The following is an 18677-nucleotide window of genomic DNA, read 5'->3' on the forward strand; positions in this document are numbered from 1 at the left end:
AAAGAATTTTGTAATTGTTTGCTTTTGTAATACTGATTTCGGCCGCAAGAGGCTGAAGTGCACCACTAACCAGTAACCCAAATTGGACTAAAAGCATTCATGTTTCCGTCTAGTTGTTGTTAAATTTCTCCATCCAAAACACAGTACATATAATGTGTGTTAGCAAGTTACGTAACATTGCTGTTTACCAAGAAATGTATTTTAATCAGAAACACTTAAGGAAGTCGGTTGAGAAAGTATAAGGAGCAACAAAGTCCACATGTAAGAAATGGATCACATTAGACTTTCGCTTCAGAGGCTGCGAATTTTGTTATGTTTATTGATTAAGTTAACTATTCTTTTCAGTTTTTTCTTTATCTTTATTTCAAACCTTTCATCTAGAGATTCTATCACATCTTTTCTGGAAAAATATCAATTTACGAAATGGGGGCTTTTATGTGAAACATATAGTTGGTTCTTTTTCATCCAGTGTTGGACACTGAAAGGAGGAAGTCTTGCTCATCTTTGACCTCTGGATTCTAGACTTGCCTGAGGAAAAGCAGAGACAGTAATATCACAGTCAGTAACCAGCCCGCTCTGTGCCAGATCGTACTTGTTGGGTCCATAGGTATAGTTGCCAAATTGGTTAAGGATTGGATAACCTTTCATATCAATCAGTGAACTGTTGAAGGGCTTCCCCTCCGACGCGCTGCAGCTCAGCCTCTTTCTTTTGGGTCAGTGAGTAGTCCAGGTCAGGTCGACACAGACGATGGAAACGCTAAGAAATTTAAATGAATATTCACCAGTAATTTTCAATACCAAACTTTCCACTGACCTGGATCAAATATGTAAAATTAAAGCCCTTGTTATGAGTTGGTTGCATAATATGGGTTTATTGCATTGTTGCAGTGGTGAAACAGCATTAAGACAATAATACTATTAATCAATAATACTGCATGTTGGCTGTTGGATCTTTCAAAGTTTGTACTCTGGATATGAACATTATAATTAAGGCTAGATGGAGACTTTAATTAACTTAAACATTTTAAACTTTTAAAGGACATTTCTGCTACATAATAATTATTTTAAAAATGTAAAAAGGTGATAAGATCTGTTAGACTACAGGTATTCAGATTTTTATTGGAACATACTCAAATTTTATTTATTAGTTAATATTTTGCACAAGGATTTAAAGAAGAAAGGAGTCATGAAGCACATGAACCGAGTCAATGCCATTTGATTTCATTATCATAATATATAACTAAGTTCTCCCACCTGACTGAGGGTTCCAGTTCCAGTTCCCAGCTTATATAATGCCCAACCTGGCACAAGCAGGATGGAGGACAGGGCCATTACCCAGCCCAACACATATGCCCAGGCTGGGTACACATACCAGCGATTGAACGTTAGAGGCTGGTACTCCACTAAAGAACATATAAAAGAGCCCTGAGAAAACAATGAAGAGACATTCAGTAGTTTGTTATTTTGTCAGCGTTATATATATAATTTATCTGGATATTTCAGTAAAGTGCAAAATGCATATTCAGGTGAACATGAGGATATTCATAATGCACATATGCAAGACTGAAAGCCTGACTCACCAGGGAGACCAGTGGTGTGAGGTAGAGCCAGCAGATTTTGAAGAATGGGTTGGCACGCACACCTGTCATGTCCTTTATGATGTCATACAACCGCTCGATCCCTTGATGGGAGATGAGGTTGGATAAATAGTACAGAATGACCAGATGAGGCCAGATGTTTGTGAATGATTGGTGTGATTTAAAGGGGAACAGTTTTCTTCAGTCTGTCAGTTGCATAATGCTCACTTTAGCTCTGGAGGTTCTGTGTCAAATGTGGGGAAGAGACATGGTTGAAAGATAATTGAAATACATGGATGTGTACCAAAACAATGCTATTGGTTGCATAATGAGAATGTAGGATCAAGAGTCTCTACTGAAGTTCAGTACTACATTGCTGGACTACCCTCCATATAAAACTAGGTGTAAAAACAACAATTCACAATCATACAGGGGGTTTACAGACATATAGGGTTAGCCGAGACCAGTTGCCAGGTAACCATCAGAGACTCCAGAGGGTTACTACAGACATGACAGAGGAATAAAAGAGGAACTATTCCTTTTAAACAGCAAACCTACCAAATACCCATCCTAGTGCCAGGGTTTCAAACACACAGAGAAAGAGGATGCAGGCTCCGTTACAAGCGTAGTAGTCAAACATCTGGAACACATACATCCCTCCCTGGAGACAACAGCAGAGACATTTATTATGACATTTTAATGTAGAACTCAATTTGGAAATATGGAAGACTATTGGAGCCAATATTTTCACATTATTACATCAACTTTTATGTTGTTATGAGAAAAATGTTATAATAACCTGAAAGCATCAAAATAAGGACGTAAAAATTGTTGTATTTTGACAGCAATGCACAGCCACATTGGGGTAATAAATAAAAAATGTAGGTATCAGACTAAGTACTGACCTCAGTGATCATGACAACCTGAGAACAGAAGCATGTGAGGCAGAAGAGGAGGAGGAAGCGCTCCCGTTGGCCTGCTCTGCGCATTACAGTAGGAAACATATCTATGATAGACGTCATCACCACCTCCATAGCGACAAACTGAACAGAGAACAGACAAGACAGAATAAGAAGATTTCCAAATGGAAATGGGTTCTTCTATGAAAAAAGAGTCAGTGTGCATCTTACTTGTGTGTCCAGACCCAGGAGAATGAGCATGACAAAGAAACAGATGGACCACAGTTGAGGCACAGGCATCATGGCTACAGCCTGAGGGTATGCAATGAATGCCAGGCCTGGACCTGGGAAACAACATCAGATTGGATGCTGGACTGGTCTCCTACTATCTGTATTAGATCTCTTCTTGAGTGTGTCTCAATGGCAGATCAAGAAAATTATCTTTACAGAAAACTGAATGCAAATTGTAAAGGAAAAAAATCCTAATTACCTACAGTATGTTGCTGTCAACAACAAGGGCCAAGGCACTGCATTATTTTTGTGATCATTTGTAGTTTTTATTCATGGTTTTTCATGAGGACGTGTGGAACAAAAAGTGGGAATAAGTGGAATTAAAAAAGAGCATAGTGACATGTGATTTATATGAGATCTGAGTACTGTATGTCAATTAGTGTTTACTGATGATTGAGGGAAGCACTGTAGCTGGGAAGTCTGCCTGATTGTGTTTGTGATGTAAATATTTGGGTAGGGAGAAGAAGAGACATGAGAGTGAAGCAACATGAGCAGAGTTAGGGCCTGACTATGAGGACTGAGTGAAAAAGTGCAAAGGTTCATCTAAAGTTGATCAATTTCCATGCACATGGTTGCGTTTGCCCAGACATCAAGCGGGGGCTAAGACTACATACACCAACCCCCACAGTGGCCCCGCACTACATCAGATGATAGTAAACCACATCGCTCCCCTTGCCAACAGAATTCAAACACCCAAAACATGCCAGCTAGAGTCAGCTGCTATGCCTGGGTCTGTAGGGTGCACACTGCATACCAGAGCAGGAATGCATGCAGTGTAAAAGAGGTGACCGTCAGTTGTGTCTGCTTACACTGGCTTTACGCTGAGTAAGTGTTATTGTGCCTGTTGTGTCTGAGGTTGACCTCAAGGTGGCAGAAAAGATTCTACCCATCATGGATCAGTGGTGGAGGAAGTGATTCATAAGATAAAAGTACCTGTACAACAATGCAAAAATTCTCCATTACAAGTAACAGTACATATGTTTTAACAGAAAGAATTTCTTAAAGTTTTTCTGTTGACGTTTGTTGTTGTTCACAAGCCAAATGGTTGAGAACCACTGGTTTAATCTTAACAATGTGAGATATTTTAAAGCTTATCAGCTAAATGTTTTTATATAGAATTTAAAGTTACTTGTAAGTAACATAGTAACATAAAATGTATTTAAACTATTAAAGTTACTGGTAGACTACACTTCAGGGTGGAGGCCTCCTCTGCACGGCCAGAATTTAGTGATGCTCTGTAATGTTGGGTCTAGGAAGACAAGGTTGCATCTTTCTGAATATCTCTAGTGGCTTCCATTACCTGACTCAGCCACTTCTGCAATGGGAACGCCCTGCTCATGAGCCATGAACCCCAGCACCGAGAAGACTGCAAATCCAGCTACCACACTGGTGCCACTGTTCAGCAAACACAGCCACAGACAGTCTCTGCAAAACATAAAAACACAGTGCATCCTCTACAAATTCCTAGCACATGGTTGATCATTTTCGATATGCTGCTGCTTAGCTCTTGATCAGGTAAGTAGCCACACACTGACAAATACTTACTTATAGCAGTTGTTGTTATAAGTGTTGTAGCTGCCTAGCACAGTTAAGGAGCCCACACCCACACTGTATGAGAAGAAGATCTGAGCCCCAGCCTCCATCCACACCTGTTCCAATAAAGCAGCAGTGAGTACATTTGTCCACTTACACTGCCACGGCATATCTTTAGGATCCCACCTGTGGGTCTGTGAGTCGTGAAGGTTCAGGCAGGAGATAAAACAGCACTCCTTGCAGAGCACCAGGAAGAGAGAGGCCACGGATCAAAAGAATTAACAACATCAAATAGGGAAAGGTAGCAGTGAAATAAACCACCTGGGGAAAAAAGACAGATATGATATTAAGATAGTAATATTGTATAGACATTTACCACAGTTTAGGACTTTTATTAATACCTTTCCTGTAGATTTGACCCCTTTCCAGATGCAAAAGTAGCAGATGATCCACATGACAATAAGACACAACAGCACCTCCCACCTGATGCTGCCTATCTCCTCAATCCCCGCTGAAATAGCGAGCACTCGTCGTCTATGGAAAAAGATCAACAAGAACAAAATGTTGTTTTATCTTGCATGAAATTCAACTAAATTGTTTCTTGGAATGTGAAGAACAGTCTGGGGGCTTAGTTTTTTTAATGATAGACTTACTCCCAGAATTCAGTCGCAGCAGAGGTTGAATTAGTCTGGTTGGTCCATTGGACGGTGTTATTTCTTGTTGAAAAGTCTACACAGTCATCTGAAAGGAGAGTAAGATTCAGGTCAATAATTGATATCATTTAAAAACAGTTTGTCAGAGTTTTGCCTTGTTGGTAACATTGAATAGCATCATGCATAGCTTATCAATCATGCTGTGGTGTGCTGTGGTGTCCCATTGTTTCATGTATAGGAAATTTTTCTTAATGCATCTGTGATGTTTAAAAACACATAGATGATTCTTAAAAATGCTTTTAACTTTGATTATTTTCATACCAAATGTCTGAGAAAGGTGCTCTAAATTTTATGAAAACATACGGTTTGTCTTATCTTTTTCAGATAAGACATTTTGACATGACACAGTAGGAAAAGTACATACTAAAATCAGTGATGGCTGAATCCCATTTAGCTGCTGGCTAATATGGTGGAAAAAATGATTCAACATAAGACATCATGGAAATGCAATCAATCATTTTTCTGTACAAAATTACAGGTGTAGTTTCAGTTTATATATATTGTTACCCACCTGATTGATACAAAACATGAAACCACTACTGACCTCATTAAAATTCACTGATATGTGATAACATATCACACAAATCATGCAAATAGTATTATCATGTCCTGTGTTACACATGTCAACCTTAAGCCATGTGACAGTGCCCATTTTACCTGTGTTCCAGTAGTTGTCGCAGCTGGACCAGGGCAGCTGGGAGCTGAAGGAGAACACCAGGTAGAGCAAAGCCCAGGACAGGATAATAATGTAGGTCATACAGCTGTAGAAGAGGATCAGCTGCCCACCATAGCCAATACCTACGGGGCCAGATATGCATTAGAAGAACCTGACTTCCTCCATTCAGTAAACCAGTCATTGGTCAGGATCACTAGAACCTAACACCTGACAAATGACATGACTCACCCAAGGGACTAATTTACCCCCAAAGATAAATAAAAGGAAATAAAAATTATTACAATTTTATAGTTTTACAAATATAAGGCCAAACGAAAATTTAAAGAATGGCACTTTTCATTCTTTTTCTTTCTTTTTTTTTTTTACCTGAGCTTACCTGAGGGAATGTACATGTAGCAGATAACTCATGTTTAAAATATTCAGTCCTTGTTATAAGAAACATTCCTCCTTTGGTTTACCATTCCATTTCTATATAGTTAGACAGTTTAAAAAAACAAAAACAAAGAACAAATATTTTTCATTTCATGTGTTCTTGTTCCTTGTCAAAACCTGGCACCTACATTACCCACAATGCAACTCTACTGCCGATACTTCGGTAAGAGATTCAGGGGTGTCACAATGAATGTATTATGGGTGTCATGCTAATAGCGGCTAATGTAGCATTTGAGCTTCTAGCTAATGGCAGAGATGGAGAGCCGGTTACAGACGTCTGGTGAGTTCACTTCGACTCTGTCACTGTTTATGTGACTTCGTGCAGCCGTTTTGAAGCCACAAGGGTTAATACAACTTCATTCACTTATGCAGTAGCGGGTCGCTAACACCTGTAAAGTTTGACTTGAGTTTGATGAGTGTTCCTTAAAATAAACATTCAATAACACAACTAAAAACATTTCCAACTTCCCTTGTTTAAATATTAATATATATTTTTTGCTTGAAAAAGGGGTCACGGAGAACATGTAGATGTTAGTTTGTCAATGTTTGCCTTGTGCTGACAACCATTACATATGGTCTTTCATCATTTGTGTTTAAGCTTGTTACAGTAAGGAAGTGTGGGTAATGTGTTACTGCCTCACACATCCCTTCTTAGTGTGATTACCTCAGTCAAACACTGAACTGCCTGAACTGAAAAAAGAAACTTTCCCACAGTGGGGAAATACCATAAGTCTATAATGACAGCTACTCCTGTCAGCAATCATTTCAAAAATAATTTCCAGTGAGTCTTGCTTTTTCCAGCTTTTTGTGGTTGGTACAATAGGTGAACTTTTTGCCTTGTTCTGTTACAATCGGTCCTGAACAGTTTACCCTCTGCCAGCGGGCACAGCTTCCTCCAGCAGGTGATACCGCCCTCCTGGGTGTACTGGCCTATGGTGGTCTCCAACAGGAATAGAGGTATGCCACAGGTCACCACAAATACCAGATACGGCACCAGGAATGCACCTGAATTTACAAAATACACAACAGTGCATACCTGTACTATTCATTTTGGATAACAAGCAGTGAGTATTGTTTATTATGTTATGCTTACCCCCTCCGTTTTTGTAGCAGAGGTAAGGAAACCTCCACACGTTGCCCAGTCCGACAACATTTCCCGCCACAGCCAGGAGAAACTCCACCTTACTGCCCCAGTGTCCTCTCTCCTCCATCTCTTCTTGCTTGTTTTGTGTCTCTTGTTTTCTATTCAACATCCCCAAAAGCTCAGTCTGGACCCAATCTTCCTTTTAACCTCTGTGCTTCGTGTTCAGGTTGTCTCTGCCTCTTCATGGATTCCTTACAGGTGTAATGAGTAACCGCCTGACAGTTATTCAGTTCTCATTTGTAATGTAACTTACCTCCTGGCCGAGCTGGAATTTCAATCTCTAAAAGAACAGCTGATCGTTAATTAAACAATTTTTGCTTTCCTTGAGAAACTGACTTCTGCAAGGAAAGGCTTAAGTTATTCACACTTTTAACTAAGAATCAAATCACATTTTTTAATATAAATTTCAACATTATGTAGTTAAGTAGATATCTGAAGCCTTCAGATATCTGAAAGCTGGTGACACAGACATTGATATATGCTGCAGCACTACGTCATAACAGGCCTAAAATAATCTTCGCCAAACTTCGCCTGTCAGACTGTGTCTGCATAATCAAAGTCTGGTTTGAAAGAAGCCACATGGGCTCACTCCGAAACATTAAACAGATGTTTGCAGGGAAGATTCTGCAGTTGAAGTAAAGCATGACCACTTGGTTTCTCAATATCTTCCGGTGGTATTTGTGATGTGTCAATTGAAATTCAACAAGTTGCATACCTCTTACACATCATGCTTAATTTCCCCTGTGTTTTCAGCTTCCTTGCCTTCATCAGGACTGTACATGAGGTCTGTGTACTTTCATACAAATCCTTTCCTACAAACAAACCAGCTGTAAACCAAATCAGACCAAACATTTCTCAATACTCAGGATAACTCATATAATCATCATAGTAGTTGACAATTTTTTTTCTTTCTGCCCATGAAAATATGTCATAATCATAATTAACCATCAGGAGCATAAAAGTGTATTTTTTGATATAGCCAAATCAAATCTTAAAGGTCTCAGGTAAAACATTTTCTAACATATTATTGTGATGTTGCACATATCATCTAATTATTCTATACATATCCTCATCTGTCCTAACTTCATATTTATTGAGTTGTATCTGTTCTTAGCAGCCGCTTCTTTTTATCACATGCCCAGCCACACAAATGGAAGCACATATATATAAGCTATTTTCACATTGTCATTATGAGTAAATGATGCAATATATTTTGTCATAGGTAATTAGCCTTAGGAGCCTGCATCAGTCAGACTTTGCTCAAATGATAGTTGATCATCTCTATTTACACCAGTTTAAACAAACTCCTTTAGAGCAGCAGCGTGTTTACACACATCCAGTGCAGAACAAACAGCAGGCAGAACTGAAAGACACAAAAGATGTCTTTCAAAAGTCATTGGGCTTTGCTGTGTTCTTGTTTCTTGTCAGTGTCTGCTTTTTTATATTAATGTTTTTATTGGCATTTTTCAGTATATGCATGATCGTATGTAAGTGCATGTTTGTATTATGTGTATGAGTATGAATGTATGTGTAAGTGTGTAGATGGATATATGTGTAGTAGCAAAGTTATTGACAGCAATATTCAAATTATTCATTCTTTTATTCAGTGCACTTTTTAAGAATTACAGTAGCAAACACTTAATCAGTATCAGCAATAAGTAAAGACACATTTCTTTGCGTTATAAAAGGACAAGCTTTATATCTTCTTTGATGAGCTCCTTGTCTGGAATACTGGGATCCAGTGATCAACACATAGATTAGTTTGACCTGCAAAACATTAGTAATCACATCAAGCTAAAGCAGAGGATACCACAACAGGCTTAAGAGCAATAAAAAGATGCCTGTGAGTTTAATCCGACCAGCTCCACTAGTTTCTCTACTCCTGTCTCTTAGCTGCCTCTGCTGACCAGGCGTTAGATTGCAGCGCTTCATATTTCCAGCCGTATCCCACACCAGCAGCTCTGCCTGAGCAGAGCAGCAGCTGGACGTGTACCTCACCCACAGTGGCTGAGATGATCCGAGGACCCATTCAGACACATTTAAAGGGGAGTCTCCCTTCTCTAATCTGGCCTTGTGGTGGTGGTGGTAGTGGCTTCCACTGGTTGTCATGTCCCTGTGTTCCTCTTGTTGGTCAGTGCCAGTCTGGGTGTTTCCCATGAACTCCTCTGTGGGTGGTGGGCTGAGGAATAAAGTCAGAATGCCTTCACCCCTCTTTAGCTGGAGGGCAGCGAGGCCGGAGCGCCCTCTGTCTGACACGACCAGAGACGCACTCCAGCTAGACTGTGTGCAAATGGAGGGACAGGTGGACTGCTCTCCTACAGCAGAGCACAATGGTGGGGACGTGTCAGGATCCTACAGGAGGAAGAGGAAGTGATGTCAGAGCGATGATCAGTGTGTGAGATTAATTAGTGATCTCCACAAAAACACAGTAGACTTCTGCATGAATTATATCCTGGTTGTTTTCAGTTAATGCTCACCGGGGGGACCACGGTCAAGTAGGTCACTGCGTAATTTGATTCTGTAGAGTTATGAACACGAACAGTGAGTGTAAGAGTGACAGTCGCTCCTGCCTGAGCCGTGGCAGGAGTGTGGATGTTCACCTGCTCATGGAAAGACCCGTTTTCTGCAACAGGGAAGCTAAGGAACAGAAAGTCAAACTTTAAAAACTTAATTTTGCTTTATTTAGAAGCTTTATTCATTTCTGACAGCACACATATAATTATGGCGACCATTCTGATTTAAAAATGTACATCTCTTCAAAATTATTTTACTTTATTACCTTATTAAGAGACAACAGTTTAAGTGCTCTGCTGTTCATTCTGTGACTGAGCAAGATGCTTTGTTTTTTTTTTTTACCCTACCTGTGAGGTCCACTCTTATGAAGATATCCACAGTCATCATCCATGCTCAGACTGAAGAGTCGGGCCGGGCCGTGGTTCAGGATGTCGAAGTCCACTATTGTGCTGTGGCCGGGTACCAGGTGAGGGACAGACAACACCTGAGGTACAAAAATATGAAATTGTATGAATCAGAAAATTCACCAACACAGAATTTCAATGGAAAGTTGGTCATGGAACAGTTGCATGCCATGAGGTCAAAACAGTTAGCTAGAAGATGCTATAAAATGTTCCATAGAGCTAAAAGGAACTGCAGAATCGGGTGAAAATTGTGAGTAATAAAAAGGTAAAAATAAAAATTTAAATTTATGGTGCATCATTTAAGAACCCTGAATATGTTCGACAGAAGAGAGAAATTAACATCCATAAAGCATGTTTAACAACTGAGTCACAGCATTGACCTCCTTGTTACCAGAGCAACCCATGTTTTGTGTAACACTACTACAGCTTACCTGTATCTGAACACGAGTGGGCTGCACCATCTCCGTGGAAACCCTCTCCAGCTTGTTTCCTCTGCCGTCTCGGCCTGTAAGTTGAACACAGAAGGGAACGCTGGGAACAGAGCCCACCCATCCCACCAGCTCGTCCACTGAGTAGGATGACGGTGAAGAAGAAGAGGAGGAGGAGGAGTTCAGCGTCACCTGCTGGAGCGTCTCCCCTTGACCTCCCAGCAGCATCACATGAGTGAAAGATGCCTCGTCCTCTGGAGCCAGGCCTGTAACAGCCAGCACCAGAAAGGCAGGGACACCTGGGAAGTTAAATAAGGTAGAAAGTGTTTTTGTTAGATGGCAGGCACATTCCTGGGTGTGAGATTTACTGTTGACTGTCACTGATGCATCACCAATTATATATCAATACCTTACCTGCTACTGGACTGCCCTCCACTCTGGCCAGACCTGGGTGTGTCTCATTGGTTACAGTGGCAAAGTAATACAGGAAATCTACACTGCTGTCACCTGGTGGTGCAGATCAAAAGACACCTTTTATCTAAAGTGCAGTCTAATAATATCTAATGTGCAAATAATTATCTGTAGGGGGATTTTCTCAGTGTCTTGCACGGTTTTTCTTTACCTATCACATTGAATGTGAGGTGTCCGTCACTCTTGGCGTGGACTTTCCACTGGCCTGGCTGTATAGGGGGAAGCAGGCTGATACGGTACAGACCCTCAAAGTGCTCCAACTCTGCTAGGGGGCCTTGCTCGCTCAACAGAGACTGGTTTTGGTCTGAACAGGAGAGAAAGATGAATAATTGTGGAAAATAATTTATTGTCAAATGTATAGAAGAGCATTACAAAAGTGCAACTCAGACAGTAGTTCCCAGAATACTAATGCTGCCTAGATTTATCTTCCAGTTTATACTTGTATACCCTATAACTCTGCCCTAGATGTACCTGAAGGATTGGTAAGGATACACTCTGTCAGAATGCCAGTGACATGTAGGGTGACATTTTTTACTGAGCTGTCAACTCTGAAGCAATGGGAGGACATCAACTCCTGGGCACTCTCCACATGGAGTAGGGTCACCTGGGGAGTAAGGAAGAAAAATGTGCTGAACATATCTCAATGATAACTGATGTTTCTACTTCGAAGAGATAGTCAACATTTCTATAATGAAAATGGATCACACAACAACTTTTATGTGAAAGTGATGACACACAGATATTACCAAACCCCGCAGTTCCTGTCAGCTCTATGGAGCGATTTAATGCTTGCCTCCAATTGGCACAAAAAGTCAGTGGGCAGATTGTTAATAGGAATATGAACCAGAGACTCATTAGTAATGATGTAGCTGAGTTGTCGGGAAACCCATAATGGGCCACGAGATAAATCTGAAGGCTTGTGAGATAATTATCAAGGTAGGAAAGCAGGAGAAAAAAACGATTAAAATGTTTATCCCCATTAAAAAGGATCTTAGTCTTGTACCTTGTCAGCAGCTGTGTAATCCTCCACTATGGTAGAGACCTTGTGGATGTCAGAGTTGGTGGTGAATATAGTCAATCCTCCTGACAGGGAGGACAGGGAAGAGTAAAGAGAGAAACGATCAGGGGACAAAACTTCCCCACTCCTCCTCTTTCTCCTCCTTCTCTTCCTCCTCCCTCTGGTCTCTGTATATTTGGGGTCTTCAGTTAGGAGAAATGTCACCTGTGGGAAAATCAGATTGGAACTTGAGCGATGGTTGAGCTGAAAGAAATGTGCCCAAAATACAACTTGTCCTCTCGCTTGTCACAGTGTCTGTCCACAGTAAATGCACCGGATGTAAGATAAGACACATTTAATTTCCCAATTCATCTCAGAAAGAAAAATGCACATGCACAATGTACGTAATACTCTTCCTCCTATTTGAAGCAATATAAGCAGCATCTGCAGACGTAGATAATGACTTCCTGACTTGAAAATTTGAATTGTTAATATCATTAGGTGAAACCTTTAAGTCTGAGATGTTATATTCAAACGTATCCCAGTAAAACCATGGCTCAGTGTCTTCAGACTAACCGCATGTGTACAATACTGAAGATGACAAATCTTTTATTGAGAGGAATAATCTTGAGAAACCTACCTTGCTCTGTTTCTCAAGTGTGAGTGCCTTCACCGTGTCAAACTTGTGGGCATCTTTAGGGGAGGCATCAGTGAATACAAATATCTCTGACAGTGGTGGACTGTGAGTGAGCGCCAACTGTAAACACACAGCGAAATGTGAAATCAGCTGCCACATGTGCTTACAATTCACACATGCTGCTTGGACCCCACTGTACCTGATCACTTCACCTCGAGTCCAACAAAACCAACAGCTTATAAAGTTACCTGAATGGCAGAGAGACACATCTCTGGTTCGTCTCCTCCTCCCAGCGCCATCAGGTTCTCCATGTGTTGCATAAACTGGTTTGGGTCATTGGTCTCATACACTGGTCCTACACCTGCAGAGCACAGTAGACCAGAAATGTTAGATGGTAAGTAACAGCCACAGACGTTTTCTGAAATAACAATGCAGCGGAGCCAGAGATATCGAGAGTTTGAACAGAGATTTGGGTGTATAACACCACTAGTGGCTTATGTAGCCTCGGTAAGCTTGCTTCTTTCTAACACCACTAATGCAACTTTGTAGTGTTCATTCCTGACCAACACTGACTCAAATGACATCACTTCAGGCAGTATCAAATTTTGCATGGTTGCCTCTGGAGCCACAAAAGGTGTTTGTTTTTTTTCTCTCCTGTGCAGTAGTAGTGTATTGTGGTATATGCTTTTGGCCATAATAGAAAGAGGTCAAACATATGACTTTTTAGCCCAGCTCTTCAGGCAGATTTTTCCAGCTCTGTACAGTACTATTTTCTTTCCAAACTGTGACAGATATCCCTCACCTGGGTCATGGAAGGGCACAAGTAGAAAGGTGCCAGGCTGCCCAGGGCTGTTGGCTCGGCTCTGGATGATGGTGTGAGCCCGGAGGCGAGCAGCAGTGATCTCCTCAAACATGCTACCTGTGGTGTCCATGACGAATACCAGTGCAGGGACCTGCTTCACACTGAAGAACCTGTCAAAAGAAGTTTAGAAGGATCATAAAAACATACTACATACCATCATCAGCTGACATTTGCAACATATACTTGGGAAGCTGAATGGGAAAATGGTCTCAGACTTTTGGACCCTGCTGCATATTATTATGTGTTTTCTATTCAGACAATTGTAACAGTGGTTTAAAGTTACCGGAGGAAGGTTTCGTGACCAACAGTGTCCCTGAGGTCTCTCAGTACACTCAGGGTGGCCTCAGTGGCCAAAGTGGCAGCTTCCACATGGAGGTAATGGTGAGGGGAGAAGAGAGGTGAGGTGCTGTCCTTGTTGATGCCCCCTTTAGCCCCCATAAAGCGGCTACTGTCCAGAATACCCCCATGACTACATTTACCTGAAAAGTAAAAATAAGCCATGAAAACATTCTGTGTGGAAAATGCTTTTGATTTTAATTCACACGTTCCTTTGTTGTTGTTTTTTTTGGCAGGACTGCAGCTGTTGGTGGCTGAAGCTGGACTAGCATACCCTGAGGTTTTAGATGGTCAGTGCTGAAGTAGCCAGTGGTGAGCTGCTGGAGGCCTTGCTGTGTGTTTGTCAGTCTTGGCAGAAGGTTGTTTCGACAGGTGATACTGAAGCACTCCATACAGGTAGGGGTGTCCTCTGTGGACAGAAAGAGTGAGGGTTTAGTTTATCATCGTTAAAGCTCCAAATCCTTATTGTATGCCCTTTTTTTTTTTTTTTTTTTTTTTTTTTTTTTTAATTTATACAAAACTGATACTTTCCAATCATCTTTGTTTGGGTTTTTACTGTTTGGATTGAAGGTCTTTTCTTCACCATCAAGTACGCTGTGTGAGGATTTGGTACAGTATGCAACAGCTATATTTTGTTACAAGTTATCCGGCAAATGATTGGTCACAGGGAATGTCTACCATTCTGAGTTAAAACGTGTTAAAAGGCTTCACATTACTTTTCAGGTTTAAGGTCAAGTACATTGGAACTGTGAGGTAGATGGCATTTTTAGTTTTACCATCATAAATAAATAAATAATAAAACCATGGCACCGGTCATTCGCCTGTTAAGATTTCAGTCAGTTGTACTGGCCATGCAACATGTTAAAGAGCAAGGCACAAACAGTGATAGTGAGTGAAAATGACTGAAACAATTGATGTTTAAAACTGAATTTGTACGGTATAGAACTAATTCCCTAAAAATGAAAGCTAAACCACTAGCTGTGTTTCCTCCTTCTGCCCATCAGCTGATCAGCCATGTGTCTGTAGACTTGTTTTTCTTTAGCCATTATCCTCAGTATGTATACATTACATAGTCAGAGTGTCCACTGTTGTAGTTGCCAGAATGTCTGTGTTGTTAGGTGTGGTTGTTGAACCAGCCAGATTACCTGCCTTTCCACTGACAAACTATTGACTTGTCATCTAGTTTGTTTAGCTTTATGGTTTTAGTCAGCAACACTAGTTGGCACATCATGAATTAATGTACAGCAAATGTTGGAAAATTCCCCAAATTTGTTTTTGTTTAACCATATCTGGCCTTATGTTTTGATTTGGAGTACAATAAATGTTTTTCCTTTTAATGAACCCAAATGAAAACTGTGTTCTGGGAGATCTTTATCGTGATATTAATCATGATACACAATCGACACCATGAGGCAAACATCTGCAGTCAGTAACTTGAGTAACTGATTTTGTGAAGAGATGCTTTGTAAGATCATCATGCCACGATCAGGTTTTGATGTGATGAAGTGGGCAGTAGTGTAATCACAGATATGAATATGAATTACCTTTAGCCACAGGGATGGCAGGCTCCTCTGGCTGCAGCAGGTGCAGGTATATGGAGTGCTGGCCCATCTCCACCCAGTTACTGTGGCTGTAGAAGTCCTGGCAAAACACATGTATGAAAGACAAAGCCTTACCTGTTTTATTATGTTTATGTATGAATACTTAAAAAGATTGTTCTTAAATTGGAAAACAGTATTGTTCAGAAGTAAGCTAATATATAAATTGTAACTAATTACCACTGTTACAGTATATCACATCTTCACATCTTCATCAATCACATCTGTGTACCTGCAGGGAGTGGAATAGCTGGCCCAAGCTGTGGTGAGCACTTTGGTACTCTTCGGCCTGTACTGAGCGCAGAGTCTGAGCCCACAACTGCTGTAACATCACCATGGCACTGTCCACACGCTCTGAATCAAAGTGGTACACCGGGTCGGACCTGGTGGAGATCAGGAAGTCCATGGCAGCGTTGGACTTCACCACTTCTCCCACAGCTCTCCAGAAGCCACGGCCTAGTCTGGTCTGGGAGGGACACAGGCTGATTTTTACCATCATTGGAACGAGAAGTAGTTCAGTGCTCGATATCACATGGATAATATGATTGACCTCAATGACTCTTTTATACTGGACGCACAGTAAATACACATCAGCTCACCTGTTCCTGTGCATGGTTTCCCTGGTGTTTTTTGGTGCTCTTTAGAGTCTCCAAGGTGACGTTGAGAATGGCCTGCTCCGTCATGTACTGGTGCGTGTGCGAGTCGAAGGACAGCGTTAACACTCGAGACCAAAAATTGGGGAGGAAACCCAAGCATGGTAGAGCCAGAAGGAGGAGGTAAGCGAGAATAAACCAGTACAATGGTTTCCCACTCTCCTCCCAGATTCTTCCTCTGGCTGTTGACATTATGTCCTGGAGATAGGCTGAGTAGGTCACATCCTACCTGCATAAAATAAAATAAAACCATGGGTTTTGCAGTAAATTGCAATACAAAATACACTCTTGTATCCAACTTTAAGGCAATTTAATAGGCATAGCACATGGTATAGACCTAAATAGATGCTAAAATGCTCTGTACAGCAGATGGGAAATGCAGAGTCAGGTCAGGTTTGTCAAGCAACACCTGTCACATTACACTTCCGTGTGTAGCGTCAATAAATTTGAGCTATAAAATTTCAAACCTATTTTAGTTGCTTTGCCTTTTATGGATGCATGTTGAAAATAATGTTCCAACATCAAACAACATTTAGCTGAACTGAACCGACATTACCAAGAGAGTTCTTTAATGATTCATGATTTTGTCACATAAAATCAATTCTTGCTTATTAAATAGATGGTTATGAATTGACCCGACTCCTATTGTTCAGTAAAGTTTTGTGCTGATTTGATCAGTCTGTGCCAGTCATCCATGTGTCCTTTTCTGTCATCACCCACTCCTTATAACACCCCCCCCCCCTAAAACCTTCTCTCACATTTTTCTCAGCCTTGTCTGTACAGAGGCTCCTATTGTTCTTTGTCCACTTTATTCAGATACAATACTTTGGTTTTGTTCTCATAGTCTTATGATTTCACAAGGGAGACACTGAAACAAAGCATGAGGCCCACAAACAACTGCTCCCTCCACTCTGCCAGTGTCCATTCAGCAAATCACTTTTAATTGATCGGTGTGGGGCCTTAAATTGAGAACACAAAGATTCCTCCTATCAATCACTTTCTGATCTGATACATTTTTTTGTGTTTAACCTGTATAGTTTGCGTACTTCTTATCATTGCTTAGTTTGCCCATTACTGATGCATGTACGCACAGTGTATTAACTAGAGCTTAGCTTTGCACCAAACTTCCTCCTTCATCGCAGTGAAAGAATATCAACAAGAATATGAGTCATTTTTTAATTGCACAAATTAGTACATGCTGTATTCATTATTTTTTCAACCTCTGTTTGTATATTACCAGACAACTACAAACACTTCGTTATAGTTGTACCTTTAATCTAAGTTTTTCGACACAAAATAAAAATGTTCTTACCTCAGTTCATCCTGTCAGACTCTTCCTCTTTAGACTTGGTTGAGACGCGCATTAAGCTGAGACACCACAGTCACAGTCACAGCGCACAGCAACGCCACAAATGTATGTTCATATAACAACTTAGAACCACAACTTGTTAACAGAGGAAACGGCCCCTGATATCACAGCATTCTTGTCTGTGTGACAAAATTATTGAGTCTTCACATTTGTCTGACCTTGGGCTCTTGTCTCTGGCTGGCTCCTCGGTAAGAAAAATAACAACCAAGATATGAATGAAAGAAGCTCGGATGAGAGTCTAGTTGACACGGCACGGTCTTGGCTGTGTTTCTTAGTGAGGGGGGCACACCATAAGGCAGAGGACATCCCGTCATAGCTTCCCTACAGCCTTGTACCCCTCCTTACCCCCCATTATTGCATGGTGCATTGATTCACCACAATAGGGCTGCATATATTACCAGTCAGGGTGTTCAACTTAAGGCCTACCCCAACCCCCCCTGCCCTCTCTCCCTCCATCACTCCCGCTTTTCCTAAAGACACCAAAAAACACTGCTTTTCACAACTGCAAACACTACAACCCCTTCCTCTCTCCATAGTTACCCGCATTTCTAATGGCTGTTCAAAGAAGGGCATCAGTTGCTAGCCAACGCTTGTGACAATGCTGAACTTCAGTTTGTGTGACTGAATGTGGTAAAAGGACATGGACTAAATGATTGGGGTATTTTTCAGCTTTGGTCTTGTGTTGTTTCAGGGATTTGGCAGCTTCTCAACCACCTTTTAAGACTTAAACTAGTTTTCCAGAGCAAAAATATTTGTTCCCATTTTAGTTATGGGGTGAAAGAGAAACAAAGAGAGAAGAAGAATGTTTTGTGTCTGTAGTTGTGTGTATGTCTCACTCCAACTCGTGAGCAAGCCACAAAAAAACCCACTGTTTCTCTCAGAAAGTGAAAGTAGATTATTGGGAAGCTTGATCACACACACCTACAGAAGCAGGGTGATGGGTGAAAACATTTAGAACAACCAGAGGTCATACTTCTCTGAACTTCCCAATTTACTGGAAGATAGCTGCAGGTGGTTAGTGCATGTTTCCTGTTTACCTGCGGTAAGGTAACCCACTTTTATTCTGGGTTGATAGATTTTCACACTGGTTTTGCTTCAGCAAGAAGATTCACATGACCCAGTTTTACTGTCACATCAACCACA

General features: G+C 41.0%; 2 protein-coding genes and 1 long non-coding RNA gene across 3 annotated transcripts; 1 reads left to right on the forward strand and 2 right to left on the reverse strand.

The window, feature by feature from the left end:
- Positions 1-306: 306 nt before the first annotated feature.
- LOC111665448 (sodium- and chloride-dependent GABA transporter 2-like) lies at positions 307-7374 on the reverse strand. Its single transcript, XM_023420456.2, has 15 exons — positions 7215-7374; positions 6992-7126; positions 5671-5811; positions 4954-5041; positions 4702-4834; positions 4487-4621; positions 4313-4416; positions 4068-4192; positions 2708-2820; positions 2483-2620; positions 2136-2238; positions 1581-1681; positions 1255-1425; positions 642-757; positions 307-528 (listed from the first exon to the last, which is right to left on the reverse strand). Exons 1-14 carry the CDS (start codon positions 7372-7374, stop codon positions 650-652), a joined length of 1755 nt encoding a protein of 584 aa, XP_023276224.2. The 3' UTR covers positions 307-528; positions 642-649.
- Positions 6295-17481, forward strand: LOC147818321 (uncharacterized). Its single transcript, XR_015438093.1, has 5 exons — positions 6295-6401; positions 6987-10245; positions 10610-10927; positions 14151-14310; positions 15751-17481. It is a non-coding gene; the product is annotated as an uncharacterized LOC147818321 (long non-coding RNA).
- vwa7 (von Willebrand factor A domain containing 7) lies at positions 8847-16357 on the reverse strand. Its single transcript, XM_023420428.2, has 16 exons — positions 16112-16357; positions 15745-15978; positions 15459-15555; positions 14189-14323; positions 13862-14057; positions 13519-13688; positions 12965-13077; positions 12720-12836; positions 12086-12304; positions 11554-11686; positions 11234-11386; positions 11026-11118; positions 10615-10910; positions 10127-10263; positions 9743-9902; positions 8847-9617 (listed from the first exon to the last, which is right to left on the reverse strand). Exons 1-16 carry the CDS (start codon positions 16355-16357, stop codon positions 9060-9062), a joined length of 3057 nt encoding a protein of 1018 aa, XP_023276196.1. The 3' UTR covers positions 8847-9059.
- Positions 17482-18677: the final 1196 nt, after the last annotated feature.

Source organism: Seriola lalandi, unplaced genomic scaffold, assembly GCF_002814215.2.
Source record: "Seriola lalandi dorsalis isolate HSWRI2012SDOR001 ecotype SW California unplaced genomic scaffold, Sedor1 jcf7180002054642, whole genome shotgun sequence".
NCBI classification, from domain to species: Eukaryota; Metazoa; Chordata; class Actinopteri; order Carangiformes; family Carangidae; genus Seriola; species Seriola lalandi.

Coding starts and splice junctions, on each gene's coding strand:
- LOC111665448 (XM_023420456.2), bottom strand. CDS start 7,374: ATGTTGAATAGAAAACAAGAGACACAAAACAAGCAAGAAGAGATGGAG. Junction 2,821..4,067: donor TGCAGAAGTGGCTGAGTCAG/GTAATGGAAGCC, acceptor GTTGTTTCCCAG/GTCCAGGCCTGGCATTCATT. Junction 1,426..1,580: donor TCACACCACTGGTCTCCCTG/GTGAGTCAGGCT, acceptor TTGTTTTCTCAG/GGCTCTTTTATATGTTCTTT.
- vwa7 (XM_023420428.2), bottom strand. CDS start 16,357: ATGTCAACAGCCAGAGGAAGAATCTGGGAGGAGAGTGGGAAACCATTG. Junction 15,979..16,111: donor GAAACCATGCACAGGAACAG/GTGAGCTGATGT, acceptor TGTCCCTCCCAG/ACCAGACTAGGCCGTGGCTT. Junction 13,689..13,861: donor GGTCACGAAACCTTCCTCCG/GTAACTTTAAAC, acceptor TTCTTTTGACAG/GTTCTTCAGTGTGAAGCAGG.